We start from the raw sequence: 27,815 nt of genomic DNA, 5'->3' as shown, positions 1-27,815 counted from the left end.
CAAAGTGACTCTGATGGGCAGCCACAATTGGCTTATGGCAACAGTCCCCATTCCTGTCTGTATCTTAAACTTCTCTAGGGAGGTTTTTTTTTTTTTTTTTTTTTTTTTTTTTTTTTTTTCAAACTTCCAAGCCTTAGGCCACATCCTGAATAATTAAATTGTAATAGTCTGGAAAGCAGATGGTGGCACATGCCTGTAATCCCAGAACTTGGGAGGCAGAGGCAAATGGATCTCTGAGTTTGAGGCCATTCTGGTCTACAAAGTGAGTTCCAAGACAGCCAGGGCTACACAAAGAAACCTTGTCTAGAAAAAAAAATGGAAAAAATGTGTTGTAGTCTCTAGAAGTACCACATAGATTTTGAAGGTTACAGTGTGTGCCCAGGACCAAAAACCACAGGGCTTTGAGTATTTCATATGCTTGGTTGTCTTCACAAAGGACAAGAAAGCAATTGTCATTTGCTGAGATTTAAGTCCTTTAACCCTTCACCCTTAGGATCAAATTACAATTTATAACTCCTAGTATCATTAGTTATTTTTCTTAGGAATATAATTTAGGATGCCTTGTCCACAAAAGTGCAGTTGTGAACCTTTAGCACCTCTCTTAGAACTTGCCAATTCGTCCAAATTCAAGGGGGCACTTGAAATGAAATATAACTATTATTTTTGAGACATATACATTTTTCCTCAGCAGATTCTATCCCATTACCATAGATATTTCCATACTGTATTTCTCATTAATTTTCCTCAGAGTAACCCAGCTGGATGACGTCATCAACACCTGGCCACAAGCCACACAATGGAGGAAAAAGTATTAAAAATGTCCCCAAGCCCATCTGTAGGGTGAGAGAGAAATGGATCAGCAGTGAACAACACTTGTTACTTTTGCAGAGGGGCTGGGTTCTGTTCCAAGTGCATGCTCACATGATAGCATACAACAATCTGTACCTCTGGGTCCAGAGTATCTGACCCTCCTTTGACCTCTGTGGACACCAGATATGCCTGTGATACACATATACCCAGGCAAAACATTCATACACATGAAATAAATACATCTTATTTTATTTTCACATGTGTTTCTTTTACTAAAAAGTAGAACATTCAGGTTATTTGCCCATTGTAACTGAGTTGTTTATTTTTGACTGTTAAGTTATAGGATGATGTTACATATATATATATATATATATATATATATATATATATATATATATATATATATATATATATAGTATTATTAATATTGAAGATAATTCCATTTTGTAAATATGATGCTATCTGCTTATTCATTTCTTTTTTTAAAATTGGATATTCTGTGCATTTACATTTCATATGTCATCCTTTTCCCACAATCTCACCCCCCTCCCATTGCCTCCATGAAGTTGCTCCCTCTCCTAACCATCTCCCACCTCAGCATCTTGACATTCCCCTACACTGGGAAAATGAGCCTTCACTGGACCAAAGGCATCTCCTCCCATTGATGTGAGAAAATGCTGTCCTCTGCTGCATATGCACCTGGGGCCATGGGTCTCTCCATGGGAACTCATTGGTTGCTGTTTTAGTCCCTGGGAGCAGTGGTGGGTTTGGTCAGTTAACTATTTTGTTCTTCCCATGGGGTTGCAGACCCTTTCAGTTCCTTCAGTTCTTTCTCTAGCTCCTTCATTGGGGTACTCATGTTCAGTCCCAGGGTTAACTAGAAGCATCCTACTCCATATCAGTATGGCTCTAGCAGAGCCTCTGAGGAGGCATCATATCAGGTTACTGCCAGGAAGCACTACTTGGCATCAGTAATAGTGCTTGTGTTTGGTAGCTGCATATGGATGGATCCCCAGGTGAGGCAGTCTCTGGATGATCTTTTCTCCATCTGGCCTTTCTTCTCTTTGAGCTTCATAAGTTCTGTGAATTGTTTCTTGAGTTCAGAGCTTTTTGGGTTAGTATCCTCTTATAAGTGAGTACATAAGTGTGTTCTTTTGTGAGTGGGTTACCTCACTCAGGATGATAGCTTCAAGTTCCATCCATTTGCCTAGGAATTTCATGAAGTCATTGTTTTTAATAGCTGAGTAGTACTCCATTGTGTAAATGTACCACACTTTCTGTATCCATTCCTCTGTTGAAGGACATCTGGGTTCTTTCCAGCTTCTGACTATTATAAATAAGGCTGCAATGAACATGGTGGAGCATGTGTCCTTGTTAGATGTTGGAGTGTCTTTTGGGTATAAGCCCAGGAGTGGTATAGCTGGGTTCTCAGGTAGTACTATGTCCAATTTTCTGAGGAACCCCCAGACTGATTTCTAGAGTGGTTGTACCAGTTTACAATCCTACCAACAGTGGAGAAGTGTTCCTCTTTCTCCACATCCTTGCCAGCATCTGCTATCACCTGAGTTTTGATCTTAGCTATTCTGACTGGTGTGAGATGGAATCTTAGGGTTGTTTTGATTTACATTTCCCTGATGACTAGAGATGTCGAACATTTCTTTAGATGCTTCTCAGCCATTTGATATTCTTCAGTTGAGAATTCTTTGTTTAGCTCTGTACCCCATTTTTAAATAGGATTATTTGATTCCTTAGAGTCTAACTTCTTGAGTTATTTGTGTATGTCGGATTCTAGCTCTCTATCAGATGTAGAATTGGAAAAGATCCTTTCACAATCTGGTGCTCTTTTGTCTTTTTGACAGTGTCCTTTGCCTTACAGAAGCTTTGCAATTTCATGAGGTCCCATTTGTCAATTGTTGATCTTAGAGCATTGGTGTTCTGTTCAGGAAAATTTTTCCTGTGCCCGTGTCTTCTAAGCTCTTCCCTACTTTCTGTTCTATTAGTTTCAGTTTACTTGGTTTTGTGTGGCAGTCTTTGATCCACTTGGACTTGAGCTTGTACAAGGAGATAAGAAGGGATCGATTTGTATTCTTCTGGATGCTTTCTGCCAGTTGAAGCAGCACCATTTGTTGAAGAGGCTTTCCTTTTTCCATTGAATGTTTTTAGCTCCTTTGTCAAAGTGACCATAAGTGTGTGGGTTAATTTCTGGGTCTTCAATTCTATTCCACTGGTCTACCTGTTCTGTACCAATACTTTGCAGTAACTTGTACAAATCAGTAACCTTCCTCTACTCAAAGGATAAACAGGCTGAGAAAGAAATTAGAGAATCAACACCGTTCACAGTAGTCACAAAGAACATAAAATTCCTTGGGGTGACCCTAACCAAGCAAGTGAAGGATCTGTATGACAAGAACTTCAAGTCCCTGAAGAAGGAAATTGAAGAAGATCTGAGAAGATGGAAAGATCTCCCACACTCGTGGATTGGAAGAATCAACACTGTAAAAATGGCCATCTTGCCTAAAGATTCAATGCAATCCCCCTCAAAATTCCAACTAAAGTCTCCGTAGAGTTAGAAAGAGCAATTTGCAAATTCATTTGGAATAATAAAAAGCCGAGGATAGCAAAAACTGTTCTCAAAAAAAAAAAAAAAAAAAAAAAAAAAAAAAAAAAAAACTTCCGGAGGAATCACCACCATCCCTGACCTCAAGCCATATTACATCATATTTTAAAAGCCTGTCTATCACTATTCCTCTCAAAATATTTAGAGGACAGTGGTCTTTACTCTGAAGACCTGAAGAAAAATGTAATATTGCAAGATACTGGTTTAAAATATGTGTTCTGGAATTTTTGGTTTAGAGTCTTACTATGTAGCTCTGGCTTGCCTGGAACTAGCTATGGAGATCAGGCTAGCCTTGGACTTTCGGTGGTCTTCTTGCTTCTAGATTCCAGGTCCTGGGATTATAGGTGAACACTGCTGTGTCTGGTGGTAGTTGCTATTTGTATTTCCTAACTTTCTTTGGTTGTAACCAAGCCAAAGAATGTTTGAGATCAAGATGGGGCTGTGTAGGCCCAAAAGGTGATCCAGCTCAAGGGGAGGCCCCAAGGCCTGACACTATTATTGAAGCTATGGAGAGCTCACAAAAGGCACCTATCATGACTGCCTTCTGAAAGACCCAACAATCAGCTGAAAGAGTCAGATGCAGATATTTGTATCCAACCAACCAACCAACAGAAACTACTGACCCCTGTGGAGGATGACAACCCTGTAAGAGGACCAGCAATCAACCTGAGATCTCTCAGACACTGGATCACCAACCAGGCAGCACACACCAGCTGATATGAGGATCCCAACACTTATACATCAGAGGCCTGGGTTCAGTCAGAGAAGATACACTTAACCCTTAAGAGACTGAGGCCCCAGGGAGTTTAGAGGTCTGATGGAATGGATGGGGTGGGGATTCTTTGTGGAGACAGGGTGGGGGAGGTATGGGATGTGGAACAGTAGGAGGGTGGACTAGGAGGGGAATAAAATCTTGAGTGTAAAAATAAAATAAAAGGAAAGGAATAAAGATGGGGCTGTGTTGTGCTTAGCTGCCTAGTAGTTAGTTGCTGCCCACTGGCCTATAGAAACTGAGTACCATACACCTAACATTCAGCAGTGCCTGAACTGTGACAGGAGCTTCGAGGCAATTTGCCATGCTAAAAGGAGCAGCTTTGGAATCAGGCTGACCTGGTCTTGAATCCTGACTGTATCATTTATAAGCTCTTGTGACTATGGATAGCTTACTTAACCTCTTCAACTCTGTTTCCTATCCCTCTCCCTGTGGAATAAGGATAATGGTGGTACATACAGATGCTGAGTCTCTATCATCCATCATGAGCTAAAAACATGCATTTAATCCACCTGACCTACTCACACTAGCTTAGCAGCCATTGTACACAATAGAGTAGCAGCTGTCCACTTTTGCGATGGCATGGCTGCCTGTGAGTGCATTGGGCTACATGTCACTAGCTTAGGGAAAACATCTGAACTCGAAATCCAAAATATTTTTTCTACCAAATGTTTGTCATTAAAATTGCCATAAAGCTGAGAGAAATTGTTGACTTGAACCATTGAAAGCTGGTACTTAATTTCAGGCAAACAAAACCACACATAGCAGAGTCCCTTCCCCGTTGGTGTGGGTGTTTGGTTCTCAGCATTTATGTTATGGTTAAATATTACAGTTTCTAGTGAAAACTTAAAATGCAGTTTGAGTAGAAATGAAACAGACAAAAGAGACAGGGAAGGCCATCCCTCTCACGTTGTCACCTTCATAATGTTGCTTGATAAATATAACCTACTTGTCAAAGCCTTTCGTGCAGTTATAAGAAGTGCTAATGCAAGACTTCTTTTTCTCCTGTCCCTCCTCCTTCTTTTCTTTTTTGACACTAACCCTGATGAGGTCCTTTGGATTCAGAACTTTCATAAAGATATGATGACATTTCCTTTTGGATTCAAGAGTGCAGCACCATATTGTTCAGAATATATACTACATTGCCCCTTTTTATCCTCCGAAGAGAAACTTGTTTCGGAGATGAGGAAGGTTAAACACTGTTCTATATATGATCTTGGATTAGGTGCTGAATGGAAAAGAGGCATTAGTGGGGAAGGCTGATGAAATCTGAATAACTCCTTTTTAAAAAACTCTTTAGTAACTACTGTTGCATTAATTGGATGATAATACGATATAGTTTGGGTCAGTGTACTGGAGGTAGATAAGAGGCTACCATTAGAGCTATCTATGTATCAATTCTTGGTACAATATTGGCAACTCCAGTAAATCTAAAGTCCATTTCAGTATACAGCGTTAACAAAACAAAGCAACATAAACAGCTGGCCACGTTGGCACACAGCTGCTATCCAAGCACAGGAGAGGAAAAGTAGTTCAAGTTCAACCTGGGCTACATAGCAAAACTCTGTCTTAATCTACCCTCCTTCAAACAACTCTCCCATTTATATTTTTTAAAGTAAACAAAACCAAGTGTTGACTGAAAGCTAGTCCTGGGGGGTTGCGGGGGGGTAGGTCTATAAATTATCCAGAGAGAAAAATTTACTCAACTTGATACCAAGATGTGTGGACTAATTCTAAGTGCTACATGTGACAAGGTAACAAGATAGCTACCGGGTAGATAGCAGTGTCTTACAAATAAGTTCCTGATGGCAGTTTACCAAAAAGGGGAGCGGGTTTCCTTTCTTTCAGAGTAAGTGGTTGTGCTTCGAAGCACAGTAGCTTGACTTAACAGAGGCCCAGATATGTATGGATTCTGGTCATGGAATGGCTTGAGGTTTGGGAGGAATTTTACACTGTGGCATTCTGTTCTCTACATTCTGAATCAAAACACATGTGGAGTTTACTACTATGAAAGCTAAAAAGCAGGTGTCTCTGAACCACATATAACAAGAATGAAAATTTTCTTTAAGAACTTGTTAGGCTAGAGGTGTAGCCCAGTTAGTAGGGTGCCTGTCTAGCATTCAGGAAGCCTTGGGTTCCATCTCTAGTACTGTATAAAACAGGCATGGAAATACATGCTTTTCATCCTAACAGTTGGGAAGTAGAGACAGGAGGGTTAGAAGTTCAAGGTTATCTTTGTCAATGTAGTGAGCTTAAGGCTAGCCTAAGCTATAATGAGACCCTTTGTCTTAATTAGGGTTTCTATTGCTTCAATAAAACACCACGCATGATCAATTTCAAGTTGAGGAGAAAAGGATTTATTTGACTTACACTTCCATGGTATACTCCATCACTGAAGAAATTCAGGACAGGAACCAAAGCAGGGCTGGAACTTGGAGGCAGGAGCTAATACAGAGGCCACAGGGGGTGCTGCTTACTGACTTGCTCCCCGTGGCTTGCTCAGTCGGCTTTCTTATAGAACTGAGGACCACCAGCCCAGGGATGGCACCATCTGCAATGGGCTGGGCCCTCCCTCATCAGTCTCTAATTCAGAAAATACATTACAGGCCTGCCTACAACTCAGCTCTGTGGAGGTATTTTCTTCATTGAGGTTCCCTTCTCTCAGAGCCAGGACATTCCCCTTCTCCCCCAAAATGTTTGGGAGACTAGCATCAGGTACATGTGCTTTATCCCATCCGGAGGCAGAAGGATATGTTCTAGGGCTGAAAGTGAAGCCTTGTCTCAAAAAAAAAAAAAAAAAAAAAAAAAAAAAAAAAAAAAAGGTAAGAAAAAATGTGTTCTGGAAAAAGCCATGGGATCTAAGAGAATTATAGTGCCCATTCCTTTCTTCAGCTCTTTAGAGAAGTACTCTCTCTCAAAAGTCTGCTTTCCATAGTTGCAATCAGCATGCTTTCTCCATCATCTGTTGTTTTCACTTAACATCATTTCCCATTCTTCTTCCCATCCCCGCAGTGCACATAATTGCATGCTTAATGGCTGTGAGGCATTCCATTGTGTGAAATTGCATGCCGGTTCTTCGAGCTGGGCTTATTTTCATGAACAGACCCAAAGGCCTGCTGTCTCTTAGCACTAAAGGTTTATTTTAGTTCCTGGAAGTGGCAACTGGCATGAGCGTGGGATCTGGTGGGACGTTTGAGTCATCAGCACACAGCACAGTCTGGGTGCTTTGTTAATGTTGCTCTGCCTACCCACTCCACAGCAGAGCCTCCCCAGGCTGCCTGGACCTGAGCCGGACTCCTGGGTGCAGAGGCTGTAGTATAAAACTCTCAGCTTCCACAACCTCTGACCCAGATCTGATCCTAACACAAGAACAGCATAAAATATCTGCTGCATTCCCCCTCTCCTGGGATCATAGTGCCACTGGTGTCCCCTAAAGAATCTGAAGTATGAGCAACGTGAAGAGGAGCAAGGGATGGGTTATTATGGCTGGAGGGATACTGTAGTGAGCAGGGATGCTGTGGCCACAGCTCTAGGTACATTTGCGAAAATGTAGTGAGCTGAAGGGACCATTCCAAGTTCTAAAAGGTTGAGTGATGGCTTTATCTCTTCATACCTCTTTCAGGCAGAAATCTCAATATTTGGTCTTCTGAGAAAGCTAAAAGGTTTGTGGAGTTGGGTGTCACTGACATCTCCAGGACAAGAACAATAGTTGGTGTGTAGGATTCCCCTGAAGAAAATGGTGTTTGCTATATCTTATTATTATATTATTCCAGCAGCAAGTGCCTGGAAAAGAAGTGATTTGTTAGCCTACCCTAAACCATCACTTCAATTTCAATGTCCTTGTTCTTTGTTGTTGTTGCTTTGATAGGAGGTTTTGTAGCCTGACTGGTATCAAACTTGGTCTGCAGCCACAAATGACCTTGAACTTCTGATCTTCCTATCCTTCCCTCCAGAGTGTTAGGATTATAATCATACAGTCTCGTGCCCAGTTTTGTGTGATGCTGTCCTGGATAATTAGCAGAGCCTGGACGAGCACAGAACTGAAAACCATTTAGAGCAAAGGGATCTCCACACCTATCCATAGTCAATTCTGTAGTTCTGAATCCTAGATCTCCCTTGGAAGAACTAAGTACCTCATCTATGTGGAGTTTGAATTGTGGACCAAGGCCATGTGCTTAAAGTATTTTTGACAGGATGTGACAGTTAATTATCATTGTCAACTTGACTGGATTTAGAATCTCCATGGAAACATTGCTAGCTATGTCTATGAATTCATGGATGGAAGACACCACAGTTGAGTTGGGTGGTCCTGGACCTTCTCTACCTTGCTTGTGTTCATAGACTTACTAACTGTATATACCTTTTTTCTGATGGCTAAGAACACATTTTTGCCCAAAAAGACACATGCCTTGAGGAAACGTGTAGATGGTCAATTTTCTTAAAGAACTTGGTGTTATCACCTTTAATCCCAGGACTCAGTAGACAAAAAAAGGCAAATCGCAGAGTTGGAGGCCAGCCTGGTCCACAGATCAAGTTCCAAGTCAGAAGAACCCTGTCTCAAAAACCCAACCCAAACCAACCAAAGAAAGAAAGCATGGTTTATTTATTGAATTGCAGTAGACTCTTCTCTTTTGTGCTAAGAAGCAAGCCTGATACTGTGTGCACACCAGGCAAGTGCTCTACCCCCATGCAGCCCCAGCGCTAAGACTTCTTCAGTGGAGGCATTTGTTGTTTCACAGGCTGAAACTGCTGGACTCCAGAACTCTTTACAGGCAAAGAGGGTAGAGCGAGAAGATTGAAATGGCCTAGGGAGGATGCAGGCTTAGACACTCAGAGGATGGGGATTTATGAAACATGGCTTCCAGTGTCTGGTCACACCATACTAGGCAGTTCTTTCTTCATCTGTATAACAAAGGTCTGACTAGAGGTTCTGCAATGTGCTTTTCCAGTGCCACAGCTAATTAGCTGAGCTTACAAGCACATCAAAGACCTTTAAAGTGGTTCCTTTGGATATAAGAAAGCAGCCTTGGTGCCACACACCTTGAATCCCAGCATTCTGGGAGGCCAGGACAGGGACATCTATGTGAGTTTGAGGCCAGCCTGGTCTACATAGAGAGTTCCAGGACAGCTAGAGCTGAACAAAGAGAAGGAGAGGAACAAATGTCTCTCAGACAAGTTTTTAGTTTAAAGGTTTCTATCAAATAATGAGTTGATTGGCAAAGCAGTTTAGGGTAATTAGGAGCATGAGATATGGAGTTGGGCTTTATGCTTATTAATTATGACTGAATGTATATGTGTGTGAGAGTGTGGTGTATTTGTCTGTGATACTTGTGCACGTGTGTGTGTGTGTGTTCTTATATATAGATGCCAGAGAAAGGTGCAGGGAGCCCTGCTCTGTATTACTCTTCTTGACACAGTCTCTCACTGAACCTTGAGCTATGCAAGCAGTCAGCAAATCTCAGTGGCCCTCCTGTCTGCCTCTTAAAGTGCTGGGCTTACAGGTGCATGTATATTCCAACCCTGCTTTGCTTTACATGGGTGCTGGGATGTAAATTCAAGTCCCTACGCCTGCACATCAAGTCCTCTTATCTGCTGAGTCATCTTTACAGCCCCTGTGGACATGGGCTTCAGTTTTAAAACTGGTTCTGCTACTTCTTAGTGCCCAGGGACAAATTATGTAACTCCTTTGAACATCACTTTCTGCCTCTGTGAGATGGTGATAATAGAACAGACATCATAAGCTTCTGAAGACAAAAGGCAATAATATATATATATAAAGGAGTTAGCACAGCATCTGACAAAGCAGAAGTGCTCAATCAACTATGCCTGCTAGCACTGTTGGCACACTTCTGGTTAACTGGATTCTCCTCACATAGACATGAATGCACCTCAGCATTATTTCCTGGCTATAGTTTTCTCTTTTTAGAGGGATTTGAAGAAAGGCACATGTGGCTCTTTTTGCCAATGTAGCTCTAGCTACACAGGTTTGGATTCCATCCCTGGCTCTGCTTTTTACAGTATCTCCATCTGGGAATGATGCTAAGGGTACTACGTGCCCAGGAAGGTTGAGAATATAACAATAGATGGGAAGCAGCACTGTGCTTGGTATCCAGAAAGTGCTCAGTAAATGGAGCTCCTGATGGAGGTGAAATAACAATTGTAAGAGACCACCATGATGGCAGCCACAGCACCCGGGCAGTGGAGGAGGGGTCCACACATATGTTAAGAGGCAGCAGTTGCTGTTTCTGAAAGGCTAGCAAAGCAATGTGGTTTACCAGACTGTAGCTAGGTATTTAAAACAGACCTGGTTTTGGAGGTGTAACAAAACAAAACAAAACAAAACAAAACAAAAGTGATTGAGTAGAGCATCATTCTTATTTATTTTGCCAGTCCCTTTATACCCAAGAACCTTAAAGAGAAACGTGTGATTCTAAAGTAACCCTGTTCGTCTAAGGCTCAATTTCAGTTGTGCATGTCATTTTATCCTTAAGCTTTGTCAGGAGCATCTCAGTACAAATGGAGTCTCTGTTCTTCTTTGCTCAGGTGGACAACACCTAACTTCCTGAGACTCTCGGTGGGTATGGATGAACTTACTGGCTACCACACTGGTGTGCAGAAACAATGGTTCTCAGGGATGTGATGTTAGAATCGGTGAACTTGTACGTGGACTGTAGAGGCATTATCCAGTGAAAAACAAAGACTGGGTGTTCCTGCTGTTTCTGGAGACGCGCCCAATTACTATAAGGTGGTAGAGGGAATGATTATTTTGCTGTCCCTCTGTTTACTCTTTAGTAGTCTGTTAAGTCTAATCAGAGAAAGAAAACAGCCCATTTTAAAGTGAAGCCAATGCTAGGTTTCTATTATTCCCCAGACTACTTTGGGATAGGGGGTTGCTGGCCAGTTTCCAAGGGCCCTCCGGGACACTCACCCTCCATTCCAACCATGTACATTCCTTGAATATTTAAGGAGTACTGACCGCAGGAACGGAAGGCTTCTCCATGAAGATCTTCCAAAAACATTTCTTCAGTGTCCCAGGTTTCTATTCTCTTTTTGGGCCTACGAGCTAAGGTTATAGAAATTAACATGAATTTTGATTTTGGATAAAGATTTAGGGGCAGTATCTAACCTCTAGAAAAGTCATTCTTTATTTTCTACTAGATTCCTTCTATTCAACTTTCATCCCTACCCCTTACTTTAACCTTACTTTAAGAGCTGTGCCTGTTTTCTTATTGGTGGCTTTGGCCACGTGTATGTCCCTCAGTGTATGCATAAGAACTTAGCCAAAGGTGATGTGAGTATATTGACAGTTAACAGTCAATATGCTATTTCAGATGATGAAAAATTTTTTATGTCAGTAAATGGAAATCATCATTAGCATTTAACTTTCTGTATGTGTGTGTATAGTGTATGTGTATATGTGTGTTTATGTGTGTAAGGAGGCTAGGGGTTGACTCTAAGTTTTTTGTTTGCTTGTTTGGTTGGTTGATTGGTTGGTTTTTGAGACAGGGTCTCTTCGCTGATCGGCTAGGCTGGGTAGCCTAAGGAGTTCCAGATGTTCCTTTCTCTACTGCCCTAGCCCCACTGCCAGGGTTACAGGTGTATACCAACAAATCCATCTTTTGTATGGATGCAGTATCCAAACTCGGGTTTTCATGCTGACGTAGAAGACATGTTAAACATCATCTCCCCATTTCCCTATCATTAGCAATGTTATTGTCTCCACAGTGTGGATGCATCATAATTTATTTGGCTATCCCTGTCATTGGACTTTTACATTGTTTACAACATTTAGCTCTTTCTACTGAATGTTATACTCTGATTATTCCTTCTTATACTTTTGTGTATTTCTGTAATTTTCTTTGTAGACCTCTAAGAAATGAGACTAGTAGTTTAGAGGCCTTCCATTTTAGATTTGTTTTATTTATTATTATATTTATTATGTGCGAATATTTCATATATATGCATATATATGTATATGTATATATATATACATATATATATATATACACGCATACCACATTCATACTTGTGAAGTAAGAAGAGGGCATAGAATCCCATGGGACTGGAGTTACAGGTGATTGTGAGCCATCATGTGGTTGCTAAAACCAGAATCTGGGTCTTCTACACAAGGAACAAGTGCTCTTAATCATCGAACCATCTCTATAGCTCCATTTTTTAAAAGTTCTTAATAATATTGAGAAAAGGAGGGGAAGAGAGAGACAGGTAAGGTATACTCCCTAAAGGTTATTCCAATTTGTACTTCCACCATTGGCATCACCTTTAAGTTATCACTATAGCCAATGAAAGATCTTGTGTCACCTGATGCTAGGGCATCCTTGCTGGCCTGTCAGAAGATGGCCTCCAACTTTGCCCCAGACTTCTCCCAACAGCAGACCATAGTGTGAGAAATGAGTTTACTTCTCAAAATAGGGATGGTATTGTAGGAAATATAGAGCGAGATCTATATAATGTTTTTTTTCTGTTACTGGTGATTCAGTATTACCTTTGAAAAGATTGGCATCAACAGATGGAGCCGGAGTCTTTGTGTCATAACATTGACTATTGCAAGGCTTACTGACATTCGGAGCTCCAATCTTCCGAGAACATTCGCCCTCTTCCATGATTACGTCCAGAGCAAATGTTACTGACATATTCTTTTTAGGCCTTATTCGAAGACCATCTTTCTATATACCAAGAAGAAAAAGGCAAATTGTCACTTAATTCTCAAGAGTTTAATTACTGATCATGGGCAATGTTGTTTCAAAGGCCATTTACCTGTAGAATTGGCTTTAGGGGCCTAACATCCAATGAGCGTTGAATTAAGTGCTGTCTTGACTCAAAATGCTGTCTTTTCTCAAAATGTCTTTGCTCTACATGCTGTCTATGCTCCAAGTGTTGCCTTTTCTCAAAATGCTGTCTGTGGTTGTTTCTGGCCATATTCACTCTGTTAGGTAAGCTAAAAACATTTGAAAGAAAACAATAAGTAATAGAAATAGACATATTTCACAATTATTTTTTCCTTCTTGTTTTGGTACTGGTGAGTGAATTCAGAGTCTTCCATGCATGAGGCAAGTGTTCTGCCACTGAGCTGTATCCCCAGCCTCCAAGCTCCTTTATCCAATACAGCCACTACCCTGTCCGTTTCCATATGGCTTTGGTCAGGAAAAGGAAGAAAATAGCAAAAAGACATTTAGGCCTTTGATTCCTCAGAACCCTCATCACCTTCTCTTTTATTTTTATATTTATTTTTTACATTTCTGTCCTTTCCTATCATTCCCTGACTAGGCAGAGCAGAGAACTGGAGGTTGGAAATTTGCAGCAGCTGTGGAATATTTATCTTTAGACTGTTGTTAATAGGCTGTGTGGCTGTGTGAAGAGGTATGCCCTCTCTAGACACACCGGTTTGAATTCTTGGCCCAGGGAGTGGCACTATTATGAGGTATGGCCTTGTTGGAGTAGGTGTAGCCTCATTGGAGGAAGTGTGTCATGGTGCGGGTGGGCTTTGAGGGGTCCTCCAGTGCTCAAACTCCACCCAGTGAATAACACACCATCTTGCTGGCAACCTGCAGAAGCCAGTCTCTTCCTGACTGCCTTTGGATCTAGAAGTAGAATTCTAGGCTTCTCTGCCTAGATGCTACCATGTCCGCCTGCATGCTACCATGCTACCTGCCATGATGATAATGAACTAAGTCCCTGAAACTGTAAGCCAGCTGTGACAGGATGTGCCTAACCCTGCAGGGACTTGATGCACCTAGGTGGGAGTATATGGGGCACCTTTTCAGAGGAGAAGGGGGACGGGGAGGGGGCAAGGTGAGCGGGATAGGGATGGGCAGCAATTGGGCTGTAAAAATGAATTAAACAATTAATTTAAAAATGTTTGGCTTTCCCACAATTAACTCTTCTCCTCAGCTGGGCTGGGGTTAGCCCCATCGTCAAGGAGGCTGCTGGCTGGGCTTGATAATAAAGACCCAGAAACTCAAAAAAAAAAAAAAAAGTTTGGCTTTATAAGAGTTGCCTCAGTCATGGCATCCCTTCACAGTAATAAAACCTTAACCAAGAGAGACTGCTTAAGGGGCTTCTGGTCCCTCTGTCTTACACATGGCAACTCAGAGAATAAAAGCCCAATTTTTAAGAAGCTCTAATGCTGATTGGTTGGTTTTAACCTATATGCCATTCATCCAACTAAAGTGACTACTGATGTTGTGCCAGGGCCAGTAGTGTCCTTGCAATGTTGGTGGGCACTGCCACGGCCCACTTGGGCCATCAGATTCTGAAAGACTTGCTGCCCAGAGTACAAAACTCTCAGATCTGGTGGGTCATGTTGAAGACTGACTCCCACTTCTTATCAGTAAAGTTAATGAAACGATCTCAGTACCTGTCTGATGAGCATCTTTCTCCACAGCCTCTGATGTTCTTGGAGGTTGAGATGCTCATACTGGGTGTTGGTTGTCGAGTATAGAGGTCATCATAGTGATCCCCAATGGCTGCTAATAGCCAGCGTAGCCCTATAACTATTGGCTGTTGGTGCCTCTTTGGCAGGTTTTTTATGGTTGAACATGGCTCCTATAAGAAATAAAAAAGAAAGTCCTAGACCTGGATCCCTAGACCTTTGATGCCTAAAGGCCTGATTACTGTCCTTAAAATAGCAGAGGCTTGTGTTGTGCCTAAGTGTGTTCTTGACTTCAAGGAGACACTCAACACTCACATCTGAGAGAGAAGATGAAAAGCATAAAAGCTGAGGCCCTCTAATAATAAAATGGTCACAGTGCCTTCACTATGTGACCTCAAGCAAGTTTACTGAGATCCTCTGGCTGCTTACCTTTCTCATCTATAAGATGGGGATATTAAAATCTTACAGAACTGCTTTGAAGGCAGAGGACAGTATTTGTTATCATTCCCAAGTTAGAAATAATCACTGCAGATGTTGCCTGTCAGGGAGAGGAACTGTGATCCCAAGCTGAGAGACAGGGCCCTCGGTAATATCAGCCAGGACCTGGAGGAAAGGAAACGAGATGCTGACACTTACCACTCGGCACATGGACTTAGTCTCATTCACTAGCCTTTCCAGAAGTAGATACTCAATGATATCGCAAGGCAAAAGGGCATCCTTCTTGTCTTGTTTGTTTGCCAGGCTAGAACAGGGCATAAGGAGAAGAAGCTTAAAGCCAAGGTAAAGTCACGGGGAAGGGAAAGGCCCAGCATGGTGGTACATGGCAGTGCCAGTCCTGGGGAGGCAGGTGAATGTCTGTGAGTTACAGGCCAGCCTGGTCTACATTTCGAGACCCTGTCTCAAACAAACAAACAAAAACAAAATAAATAAACAAAAAGCAAACAAACCACAAGCAAAGAAAAATGGAGTAGGGTAGCACTAACTGCAGTGTAACTGTCACAGGTCTGGGACCTGAGCTTACCCAGCGACATAAGCTAAACAGTTTCTTAGCCAGCTTTCAATGGAAGAAAAAAAAATAGTGCAAATCATTTGAATACATGATAATCACCAGGGGTCATCCCAGACTTCCTCTATACCATAAATCATACTTTAATTACAAGCACTAATTGGGGGTATGAGCAGATGTAGAGATTTTACATCTCTGAAGCTCTGTTCATATTCTAGTTAGGGTTGCTAATGAGAAATGAGCATGGCAAAAAGGGGGAGTTGGAAGAGGGGAGGAGTGACAGGCTACTGGAATCATCCCCATCCCCAAAATGAGTACCAGTTATGTAGTCTTGAGCAACCAATTGGGGGAGGAACACATTGAAACTGATTGTACAAAAGAGGGTTTGCTCTTAGCCATCAAGTTTCAGGGTCAGAGACTCAAAACTGAGGACATTCAGTTACAGTCTTCAGGAAGAGTCCAGGGTTGGGGATGGGAGATCTAGATTATTTCTCTTTGCTGAAGATTCGGAATCTGTTTATACAGTTAGGTATCCTGTCCCAAATAGCTGTGCATGGTAGGAAGTGGCTCTTGAAAACAGTAACCAGTAAACTAAATCTTTTGACCTCATTGAGCCTAAAGAGGTCTAGAACCTTCTGACAAAAACATGCCCTTCATTTCTCTACCTTTTCCATGGCACAAATTGGTTAAGAGAAAGCAGGCCCCAAAGTCAGGAACTTACATTAAGATGGGCTTCCCTGATACCCTTTTGTCAAACATTAGGCGAGTTAAGATGATCTTCACTTCCTGTATGCGTGCTATGTCGCTAGAGTCCACGACGAAAACAAGCCCATGTGCCTCAGCATAGTAGTTCGGCCATTTTTCACGGCCCTTTGGGTCTCCAGTTAGGTCATAGACAGATACTTGATAATCATCTAGTAGTAGTGTTGTGTGTGTTGGTCTCAATTCACTGTGCATCTTGCTAGGAATTACTACAAATGGGAGGAGAAGAGAAGTGACCACAGTGTGGCAAACATATTTAGATAAATTTGTTCATCCTTTTGCATAACCTACTCTTAGGAATCCTACTAAAGCAGCCTGCCAGCCTGCTCATATTCATGGATACATCTTTCTGGTTCTTTGGTGTGTGTGGGGGGGCTGTATGACAGGGTTTCACTAACTGTGTAGTTTTAGCTATCCTGTAATTCACTCTGTAGACCAGGCTGTCCTGGAACTCAGAGAGACCCACCTGCCTGTGCCTCCTGAGTGTTAGAATTAAAGGCATGGACCTCCATGCCTAACAAAATGCTTCTTTCTAAATCACTGCTTTTTTTTCCTGACTTTATGCCTTCAGTGAGTAAACTGAATGCTACCACAGTGGACCTGGTTTCCATCCAAGATACCCCAGAATACATACACATCATAGAATAAGTTTTCCTGAGCTTCTCTACCATTCTGTGCTTGGTCCATAATTTTTTTTTCACAAAATATCAATCTAGATCTTGTTTACTGTAGAAAAGCTTTTCCCACAGCATCCTTAACCTATATAAAGTGGTATCCACCCTATGTTTACCATTACTATAATACACACTAAAGTTATAATTTGAATTGCTTACTTAAATGAGTTATAAGCTATAACAGGAAGATGAAGTCTTAATTCTATGCATTATAGTCATGGGACTGCGCACAGATGCTGGCACACAAACACTTGATAAATGTTTGATGAATAAATGCTAGTTCTTTCTCTTTTACTGTTTCGTTGAGGTCCAACTATCACATTCTTCAGGAAGCCTTCTCTGACCTGCTCACCTTTCACTTCTCTCTCTCTCTCTCTCTCTCTCTCTCTCTCTCTCTCTCTCTCTCTCTCTCTCTCTCTCTCTCAGCACACTGATGAAGTAGTTATTAGCCTATTTTTGTGCTTGCCAATTACCTTACAGTAGGGGTTCAGTAAGTGCTTATGGTGTCTATTACTATGACTGAGGACATGAAGTGTCTCTTCCAAGAAACCATACTAGATGCAGACACATTTCCCTTGTAAAAGCTTTGCCTCGGACATAATATTCTGTAAGGAACTGGATACCCAATTCAGCCCATAACAGAAATGCATATTACAATAACAGTCTTATAACTCCAGCTTATTGAACTGATGGTTATGGTCTAAGTTTATGCTCACATTAGTAGTTAATAATTTCAAAGATTCTTGACACTAGCAGTACTCAGAATAGAATCAGAAATTTCAGAGGTATATGCACGCTATCCACCATTGTCTGGCCACTACTCCACTGGTCCCCACCAGGCCCACCACACTAGGAATATACAGGCCTGATACACCAAGAACATCCAGTCCAAGGCCTGCAGAATGAGAACATCTTGGTTAGGCCCACCTTCCCAATACTTGATATAACAGGAACATCCAGGAACAACCAGATGGCTAATGGCCAGCCTAAGAACACAAATAGCAAGAGCCAGGGCAAACATGGAACATTCAGAGCAAAACTATTCTACTACAGCAATCCATGTATATCCTAACACAACCTTAAATCCAACCTTATAAAGATTATAGATGCCTTTAAATAAGAAACGAATAAATTTCTCATGCAGGAAAAGACAATCAAACAGGCAGAGGCCTTTAAAGAGGAAACCAATTAATCCCTTAAAAATAGAGGAAAATACAATTAAACAGGTGAAGGAAATAAATAAATCTGTTCAAAACCTGAAAAAGGAAATAAAAGCGATAAAGGAAACAGAAACTGAAGGAATCCTGGAGATGGAACAGACACAAGCATACCCAACAGAATACAAGACATAGAAGAGAGACTCTCAGGTGTAGAAGATACAATAGAATAAATTGATACAATAATTAAAAACTGTTAAGTCTAAAAAATTCCTGATACACAACATCCAGGAAATCTGGGGTATCATCAAAAGACCTAACCTAAAAATAATAGGAATAGAAGAAGGTAAAGAGTTCCAGCTCCAAAGCCCAGAAAATATTTTCAACAAAAATCATAGCAGAAAATTTCCCCAACCTAAAGAAAAAGATGCCTATAAACATACAAGAAGCTTATAAAACAGCAATTAGATTGAACCAGAAAAGAAAATTCTCCCATACATAATAATCAAAATACTAAATGTACAGAACAAAGAAAGAATATTAAAAGTGGTAAGGGAAAAAGGTCAGGTAAGACACAAAGACCTATCAGAATTATACCTGGCTTCTCAACAGAGACTCTAAAACTAGAATGGCTTGGATAGATGTCTTATGGCCTTTAAAAACCACAGATACCAACCTAGACTCCTATACCCAGTAAAACTCTCAATCACCATAGATGGAGAAAACAAGATATTCCAAGAAAAAAACAAATTTAAACAATATCTATTCACAAATTTAGCCCTGCAGAATACACTTGAAGGAAAACTCCAACCCAAGGAAAAACCCAAGGGACACACACACACATACACACACACACACACACACACACACACACACACACACACACATTACCACCACCATAAAAATAACAAGAATTAACAATCATTGGTAATAAATATTTCTCACCATTGATGGACTCAATTCCCAAATTAAGAAACCTAGGCTAAAATGTTGGATTCGAAAACAGGATCCACCATTCTGCTATATATGAGAAACATACCTTAGTAACTATGATAGACCTCAGAGTAAAGGTCTGGGGAAAAGTTTTCCAAGCAAATGGACCCAAGAAACACACTGGAGTAGCCATTCTAAAACTTAGTACAATTAATTTTCAACCAAGATTAATTAGAAGATGGGGAGGAACATTTTTTATTCATCAAAGGAAAAAAAAATCTATCTAGATGACATCTCAGTTCCAAACATATATGCCTCAAATGCAAGAGCACACATATTACTGCAGCTTAAACCACACATCAAATCCCACACATTAATAGTGGGAGACTTCAATGCCCCACTCTGACCAATGGACAGGTCATTGAGACAGAAACTAAATGGAACTAGAAAATATCCTGAGTGAGGTAACACAAACCCAGAAAGACACACATGGTATGTAGTCACTTATAAGTAGACATTAGCTATAAAGTACAGGATGACCATACTCCATACTACAATTCACAGACTCGGAGAAATTACTAAGTAATAAACAGAACCTAAAGGAAAATGTATGAATGTCACTCAGAAAGGGAAATGAAATGGTTATGGAGGTGTGTGAAGGGAGAGAAGTGGGTGGAGGTGGATGAGGAGGGGTATGGGGATAGGGATCAATTGCAGGAAGAGGTGTTGTGGGAGAGGGCTGGGACAATGGCAACTGTTGGGGGTCATCTCTGGGATGGGCTGAAGACCTGGAATAGGGGAGGTTCCAGGAATTCTATGGGAGGGGGATATGGAGACTGAAGTGGCCACCTCCTTTAGTCAGATGGGTCTTTCAGTAGAGAGAGGGGGACATCAAACCAGCCACAAAACCTTCAAATCAAAATTTGTCCTTCACAGTAGATGCTGGTGAGGATATGGAGAAAGAGGGACACTCCTCCACTCTTGGTGGGATTGCAACTGGTACAACCACTCTGGAAATCAGTCTGGCGGTTCCTTAGAAAATTGGACATAGTACTACCTGAGGACCCAGCTATAACACTCCTGGGAATATACCCAAAAGAAGCTCCAAAACATAACTAGGACACATGCTCTACCATGTTCATAGCAGCCTTATTTATAATAGCCAGAGGATGAAAAGAACCCAGATGTCCTTCAACAGAGGAATGGATACAGAAATTGTGGTACATTTACACAATGGAGTACTACTCAGCTGTTAGAAACAATGACTTTATGAAATTCCTAGGCAAATGGATGGAATTAGAAGCTATCATTCTAAGTGAGATAACCAAGTCACAAAAGAACACACATGGTATGTACTCACTAATAATTGGATAATAGCCCAAAAGCTTGGAATACCCAAGAAACAATTCACAGACCTTATGAAGCTCAAAAAGAAAAAAAGACCAGAACGTGGATGCCTCAGTCCTTCTTAAAAGGGAGAACAAAACACTCACTGGAGGAAATACAGGGACAAATAGAGGAGCAGGGATTGAAGAAAAGATCATTCAGAGACTGCCTCACCTGGAGATCCATCCCATATGCAGCCACCAAACCCAAGCACTATTGCTGACTTTGCCAAGTAGTGCTTACTGGCAGGAGCCAGATATGGATGCCTCCTCAGAGGCTCTGCCAGAGTCATACAGATACAGTTGAGGATCTGTGCAACTAACCATTGGACTGAGCATGAGGACCACAATAAATGAGCTAGAGAAAGGACTGAAAGAGCGGAAATGGTCTGCAACCCCATGGGAAGAACAACATTATCAACCAACTAAACCCTCCAGAGCTCCCAGGGACTAAAACACCAACCACAGAGCACACATGGAGAGACCCATGGCTTCAGTTGCATATGTAGCAGAGGATAGCATTCTCTGGCATCAATGGGAGGAGAGGCCTTTGGTCCAGTGAAGTGTTTTCCCAGTGTAGGGGAACGCCAATGTGCTGAGGTGGGAGAGAGTGGTTGGGAGAGGGAGCCCTTTCATGGAAACATGTGAAGGGGGAGTAGGGATAGGAGTGGGGAGAAAGGGGTTAACATTTGAAATGTAAATGCAGAGAATATTTTTTAAAAAAAGCCTGCCTAGAAAATTCACAAGGATAAAGATGGAGCAGAGACTGAGGGAATAGCTGACCAATGAATGACTGCCCCTACTTGAGATCCATCCAGTGTGATAGAGCCAACTCCTGACACTATTAATGATACTCTGCTATGTCTGCAGACAGGAAACTAGCATAACTGTCTACTGAGAGGCTTCACCTAGAAGCAAATGGAAACACTCAGCTCTTGGAGAGTGGGGAAAGGATTGAGGGAACGGGAGGGGATAGGGACTCCACAAGAAGACCAACAGAGTCAACTAGCTTGGGTCCATGGAGATTCACAGAGACTGAACCACCAACCAAAGAGCATGCAGGGGTTGGGCCCTTACACATTTGTAGCAGATGTGCAGCTTGGTGTTCATGTGGGTCCCCTAACAATTGGAGTGGAGGTTTTCTCTGATTCTGTTGCCTGTCATTGGATACCCCTCCCCTAACTGGACTTCCTGGTTAGGCCTCAGTGGGAGAGGATATGTTTAGGCCCGCTATCGATATCCAGGGTGGGGTAGTGCCCACTGGGGATAATGGGAGGGGGATTTGTAAGGGCAGGACTGGGAGGAGAGCAGGGAGGGCAGGCTATGTTCAGAAGTAATATTTAAAATTAAGAGAGAGAGGGAGGGAGGGAGGGAGGGAGGGAGACAGACATAGAGAGAGAATGAATAAATCAATCAATCTTAAACATGTCCATGACATTTTCCATAGGATTACCAAAATAAACACTTAGGCTAAATTACTAATATGTTTTTAGACTTTTGGAAAAGCTTTTTTATATACAGTTATGAATAGACACCTGTATCTATTTAATGTGGTTTCATAACATTTCTTCAGCTTTTGTATTAGTCAGTGATCTTTTTAATTATAGCTTTCAGAAAGCACAAATATTTCAGTCACAACTGAAAATATACATACAAGTTACATATAGACTGAGCATATAGACATTAGAGGCTATTAATTTATGAAAGAGTAAAGAAGGTTTGGAGGTAGGAAAATAATGTACTTAAAACCTCGACAAATTAACAATTAAAGTAAAAAAGAAATGATTGGGGTAAAACACCAAAAGATACTTTAAAAATCGTTGGATCTTGGAAAGTTTTTTTTTCCTGTCAGAGCATAACACAATTTTCATGTATTTTTCTTACTTAAAACTAATTTCTTCAATAATTCAGTCTATTGTTGATGACACTAGATACCACAAGAAATAGTTCCTTGTCAATTTTGATTTCTTTTCTTTTCTTATCAACACTGTGAGAGACTGTTCTAACTTTCATTCATCTCCATATTCCTAACTGAGTGTTTCATAAAATATGGCTTGGGGTTAGTGTGCTTCAGAATTTCATGAATATGCTTAGTAACTCCTACCAAATACCAAAAGATCTCAGGATCTCTAAGCCTGGAATGGAAGCATCTGTACCATTTGTAACACACTGGTTACGGTTAGCACAATCCTGATGTGATTCTTTAAAGCTTGGCAATCCCTGCTCCAGAGAACTATGAAACTTAGATGTGGTTGTGTCTTAGCATCCCCTGATGGGAACAAGGAGCCCTTAACTCAAAAATCTGATGCTGGGTAAAGAGGTCTGAAGGCTTCCTAGGTGTCTCTGATTACTGCCTCATTGTTCTCCAAATTTACCTTCCCAGGCTTTCAAACACCTGCTATTTGGATGACATAGAAACAGTCTTAAAGCATTATTTTGAAAGCATGCAGGCCGAGCCTAGAGAAATGGATCAGCGGTTAAGAGCACTTGCTGCTCTTCTACATGGACTTGGATTTCTGCACCCTGATGGCAGCTTAAACATGTCTGTAATTTTACTTGCAGGGGATCTATTCCCCTCTTCTGGCTTCTGTGGGCACTGTATGACATGCACATGGTTCACATAGATACATTTGGGTAAACCACACATACATATAAAATATTTTTTTAAAGTATCCAGATGGATAGAATGTATAGTGAGATTTGAGACTCACAGTTCTACAGATCTCAATGTTCTTATTTCGGACATGTGTCTTTGCTCATGTTTGGCTTTCTTGTCCCATGTGATCATGCCATGCAAAACAGTAGATAATGAAACTATTTGTATAGCTGTGTCTTGAAATATCCCTACAAGTTACTATCTGTAGCCTGCAATTTCTTCCTTAGACAATTATGTTTGTGGCATTCATCTTAGAACAAACAATGCAGGAAAAATAAAAGAGCTATTCAATTTTGAGCACAGAGAAGCCTACTAGATTGACTCTAAGTGAACCTGAGTGAGCAGAGGTGGACCTAGACATTCTTTAGAATGTGATGTTAGTGCCCATTAGAATGTCACTGTGAATAAAGTCACTACCATAAACCAAATGTATTTATGAGGCAGCCTCAAGTTATTCACTGAGCACAAGGCAAGTTAAGCAAAACAAGCTCTATCCACTATGCTCTAGGAGTCAGAATAGAAAACAGACACCAGTCTCAGGCAAATAGCTTGTGGTTAATTTCCGATGAGAGCTTCCCACAGCTGGCAGGCCACCAAAAACGCCTGGGGAGTTCTCACTTTGTGGCTTCCCAGGCCCCACCCAGACCGGATGGGAATCCAGGGCTGAGGCAGGTGGAGCTCTAGTAAACTAGTCCTATTCTTTTCGGTAATCTTGTGACTTGTCCTGCCTGATTCTTTGGCTTCCCTGTAACCGTTTACTTCTGATCACGTCTGCCTAGCAGAATTGGGAGACACAAGGAGTCAACTGTGTTGCATCTAAGGGAGCTTACTAGGCTGGAGCATTGACTAAAATGCACTTGGAGGTGGTCTTGGGGCCTGAGGGAGATATTTCTGAAAAGGCAACATACAGGCTCAGGAGAATGGTGGTGTACTTAAATTTCCAGACTAATTATGAACAATATTGACAGCACAGACTCAAAGAGGAAACAAATCTATTCTTCTCATGGGGTTCCATGGTTTGTAGTGGAGTTGTGCAAAGATCTTGGGATAAGTATATGCTACAGTATTTTTGCATAACAGTATATGAATATATTTTGTGTCAGTACTTGATTTTTTGATAGTATGCCTTAAAAATCTTACTAGTTACAATGAGCATAAAGTGCGTGTAAAACAAGATGTAATCTGGAATTAGTCAAAGTTTTCTTGGTGTGTAAAGATCAGGCATAATGATTTTTCATTTTTTCCTGTACATTTATCTTTGTTTTTTAAAATAAAGTTGTTCAATTGAAAAAAAAAAAAGTATATGCTACAGGGTGTGAGCCAGGGATAAGGCTCAAGGAGTAAAAAGGAGGGCTATCTTGTGGCCAGGCTGTGAAAGGAGGGGCTTGGCTAAGTAGATGAGAGAAGGGCTAAAATGCAGAAAATGCAGCCTTGTGAAGTACAATGGTATGGCAGAGAAATAAAAAAACATTTGCTTTGTTGTACTAGAGTATTGCATGTGAGGACATGGGAAATGAAGCTTGGGGGGCCGGGAAGTTAGAGGCCCACACTAGACCTTGTATGCTGCTAAGGTGGGTAAATTTCGCTTCAAAAACAATGGGGCTATATGGAACAATGCCAAGCAAGGGAGTGTCAGGATTAGACTTTTGCATCTCTCTAATAATTAGAAGAACAAGTAGAAAAAAAGCAGATCAGCCCAAAGGCCACTGTTGTCCAAAGAGACTGACAAAATTTCAGGTAGGAGACTGTGGGCACAGGTGTCAGGGCAACAATTTCCTATACTTTGCTGATGGTTGGCAGGTTGTATAAAACTCAACCATGTCACCAAACTCCTGTATTGATTCAATAAACATGCATGATGGGCCAGACTCTGTTAACCTCTGATTGATTAAAAGCTAGTTGGGGGCTTTCTAACTAGTTTAGCAGATTGCTACAATTCTATGTGACTGCTTCTGGAAATGTCTTCATTCCCAATTGATGTTCAACTTGATAAGGCACATTAAGCTGGAGATATGGTACTATACTTGAACTGACAACATTTCTCAAGCTCCAGTTTCCAATATCAGCTGTCACAGAGCTTTGTGTTATTACACTTCTGTATTACTCTATACTTCTCTCTTATCTAGGCCAAATTACACATGAATTGAGCTCTGAAACTAGACAGCATTCCAACCATGTGATTCTTCAAAGTTGACTCCAATGTTTCACATATTGTAGCTCATTCATAACTGACATCATGTGAGGACTCTCAATTGGAACATCTTACAAAAGGAGCAAGTGACACACACCATATAAACACCTTATTAACACTTAATGAGGAGACTAGAATATTTATCTTTACAAGAGAGAAACTGAGGGCCAGGAAGTATGGCTAAGATAGAATGAATACTGGCAGACCCACACCAGAAACTATTGTTCTTTGTTCTCACATCTTTGAAAGGCCTCGACAAGATGACTTTTGCCAGAGTTGTCCAAACCAATGACAATGATAGTCACATTCCTGGAAGTGGAAAAGAAAAATGTATCAAAGCCACAAACCCACTTATTTTATAGGGTAAAGAATTCTATTCTTTTTCTTCTGTGTTTGAAGCTTTGCTTGCCATAATCTCAATTCATATATCTTAAAAAGCCCCATCAAGGTGGCAGCAGTGGAGTGGCAACCCTTCCAAATTCTCCAAGGAGTGGAGTGGCAACCCTTCCAAATTTCCTCCCTGATACACTCAATATACAGAATGCTCATTACTTCTCAGCTCTGTTCCAAATCTTGTATTTTCTGTTTAATTACTTCCCAAATGCATCATGATCCTTTTCCCTTGTGAAACTTGAGGCAGATATGTAGGAAGTAATTCCAGATTGGGTGTTGAAAAGTGGTTGTAAAGTTACCTTTGTTTTCCTTCTGTGGCCTTTTGACGGGACCAGCAAGCAGTCAAAAGTCGGAACATGATTCAACTTCGTTCTTAACTACTAACGGACAAAAATCAATGACAAATCACATCAATTGGGAATTAAGTCAGTTTGTCATTATACAGAAGCTGATAAACAGAAAGGCTGTGGCTGTCAGAATTCCATTGCATCATATGACCCGGCCTAATGATGCAAATGCTATAGAGGAGCTCCCATGATCATTCTGTACTAATATGTAACTTCCCACAAAATAGGGTGACTTGTTCCTAAAGCATCCTACCCCACAGACACAATCAGATAGACCATATACCTTTAGCTATAGTTTGTTACTACTAGGGCTATTTTCATTTGGTCTTGGGAAAAGGTGGGATGATGGATTAGAGAAGAACCAGCTTAGTTTAAGAACCACTGGAAGATCTCTGCTACATAACACTTCTCTATTGGGCTTGGTTCTGTTATGCCTCAGCTTCAACGGTACAGGTGGTATTGACCCACTTTTCATGGATTTCATCCAGTTCCTAAAGCTGTAAGGGACTTCAGATATCACCTAGAGTGGACCAATAGATATTAAGCTCCAATATAGGTGTCTCATTCTCAAAGATTCCAAGGGAATGCTTCTCAAGTAAGTTTAATGTTCAGTTTGACTTTAAAATGATGGGCTAAGTAAGAGACAATTTAGACAGCTGCTTCAAGATTCCATGGTGTAGCATGTATGAATCCTTGTGTGTGTGTGTGTGTGTGAGAGAGAGAGAGAGAGAGAGAGAGAGAGAGAGAGAGAGAGAGAGAGAGAGAGAGAGAGAGAGAGAGAGAGAGAGATATTCTTACTTCATAGGTCTAGCTGACCTGGAACTTATTAAGTAGACCAGGATAGCCTTGAACATATGAAATCTCTGCCTTCTGAATGTTGAAATTAAAGACGTGACACCACCCCTAGTTTTATTCCTTCTTGTGACCTGAAAAATAGCAGGCACATCATATTTCATTCATCCAAATGCTGGAGAGTTCTAGCTCCTCCACCTGTGCAACAAAGCTTATTGTCATTTTGATGTCTGTAGCTATTCTAGCAAGTGTTCAATCTCGTTCTGATTTTGATTTACATTACTCTAATAGTTTATTTTGTGGGAGCCCAGAGTTACAGGAAGAAGCAGCGGGGTTAAGGAAAGATGTCATTTTGTACCTACACGGGCATTGTGTCACTGTTTGTTGAGCAGTTTATATGTCAATTATCAATGCATGACTTAACATTGTTCTGCACAAGCATCCAGTCATCCCTGTTTTGGAGCATTGTTATTTTTAAACAGAGACTCTCACCCCAAAGCTTGTCTTTGAGGACAGGTCACTGCTGGCTTTTCTAAAGGTTTACTGGAGAATGGCTCTGGCTTGTATCAGACCAAAAATAAAAATAAAACAAACCCATGTATATGGGCTGTGATTAAAACCTACTTTACTCTAGTCTTCCTCAGGAGGCTAATAAGACCAAGAGAGTAAAATGACAGACCCTAGATACCTTCATTCCCTGGTAGCCATCTCCCTTTGAGACAAGGCTGGTAATATCTTTATGTCAATTTCTTTTTTAATACATTTTGTTAAGGCATATTAATTGTACAAAATGATGAGATTCATCATTATATTTTGATATACATATATGATGGGTTTTGCTTATACTCACCCACCATGATCCTCTTCCCTCTTCCCCTAGCCTTTCCCAGTAGTTCCTTCTACTTGTATTTGATTTTATAAAAATCTAGA

At 41.0% G+C, this 27,815-nt stretch overlaps 2 protein-coding genes across 2 annotated transcripts in view; one reads left to right on the top strand and one right to left on the bottom strand.

Annotated features, from left to right (window-relative positions):
* Positions 1-27,815, top strand: part of NOX1 (NADPH oxidase 1) — a gene marked incomplete at both ends in the record, with an annotated part of 376,148 nt that overhangs the window by 252,330 nt on the left and 96,003 nt on the right. The gene's annotated exons all lie outside the window — the stretch shown is intronic.
* ARL13A (ARF like GTPase 13A) lies at positions 10,988-26,104 on the bottom strand (the record flags this gene model as incomplete). Its single annotated transcript, XM_080910855.1, has 9 exons — positions 10,988-11,004; positions 11,128-11,262; positions 12,703-12,883; positions 12,975-13,155; positions 14,575-14,762; positions 15,226-15,331; positions 16,317-16,566; positions 25,592-25,662; positions 26,046-26,104. 9 exons carry the CDS (start codon positions 26,102-26,104, stop codon positions 10,988-10,990), a joined length of 1,188 nt encoding a protein of 395 aa, XP_080766981.1.

The sequence above is a fragment of the Micromys minutus genome, assembly GCF_963924665.1.
Source record: "Micromys minutus genome assembly, chromosome: X".
Classification (NCBI taxonomy): Eukaryota; Metazoa; Chordata; class Mammalia; order Rodentia; family Muridae; genus Micromys; species Micromys minutus.
Note: the sequence above shows the minus strand (reverse complement) of the source record. Positions and strands in the feature narration are given on the sequence as shown.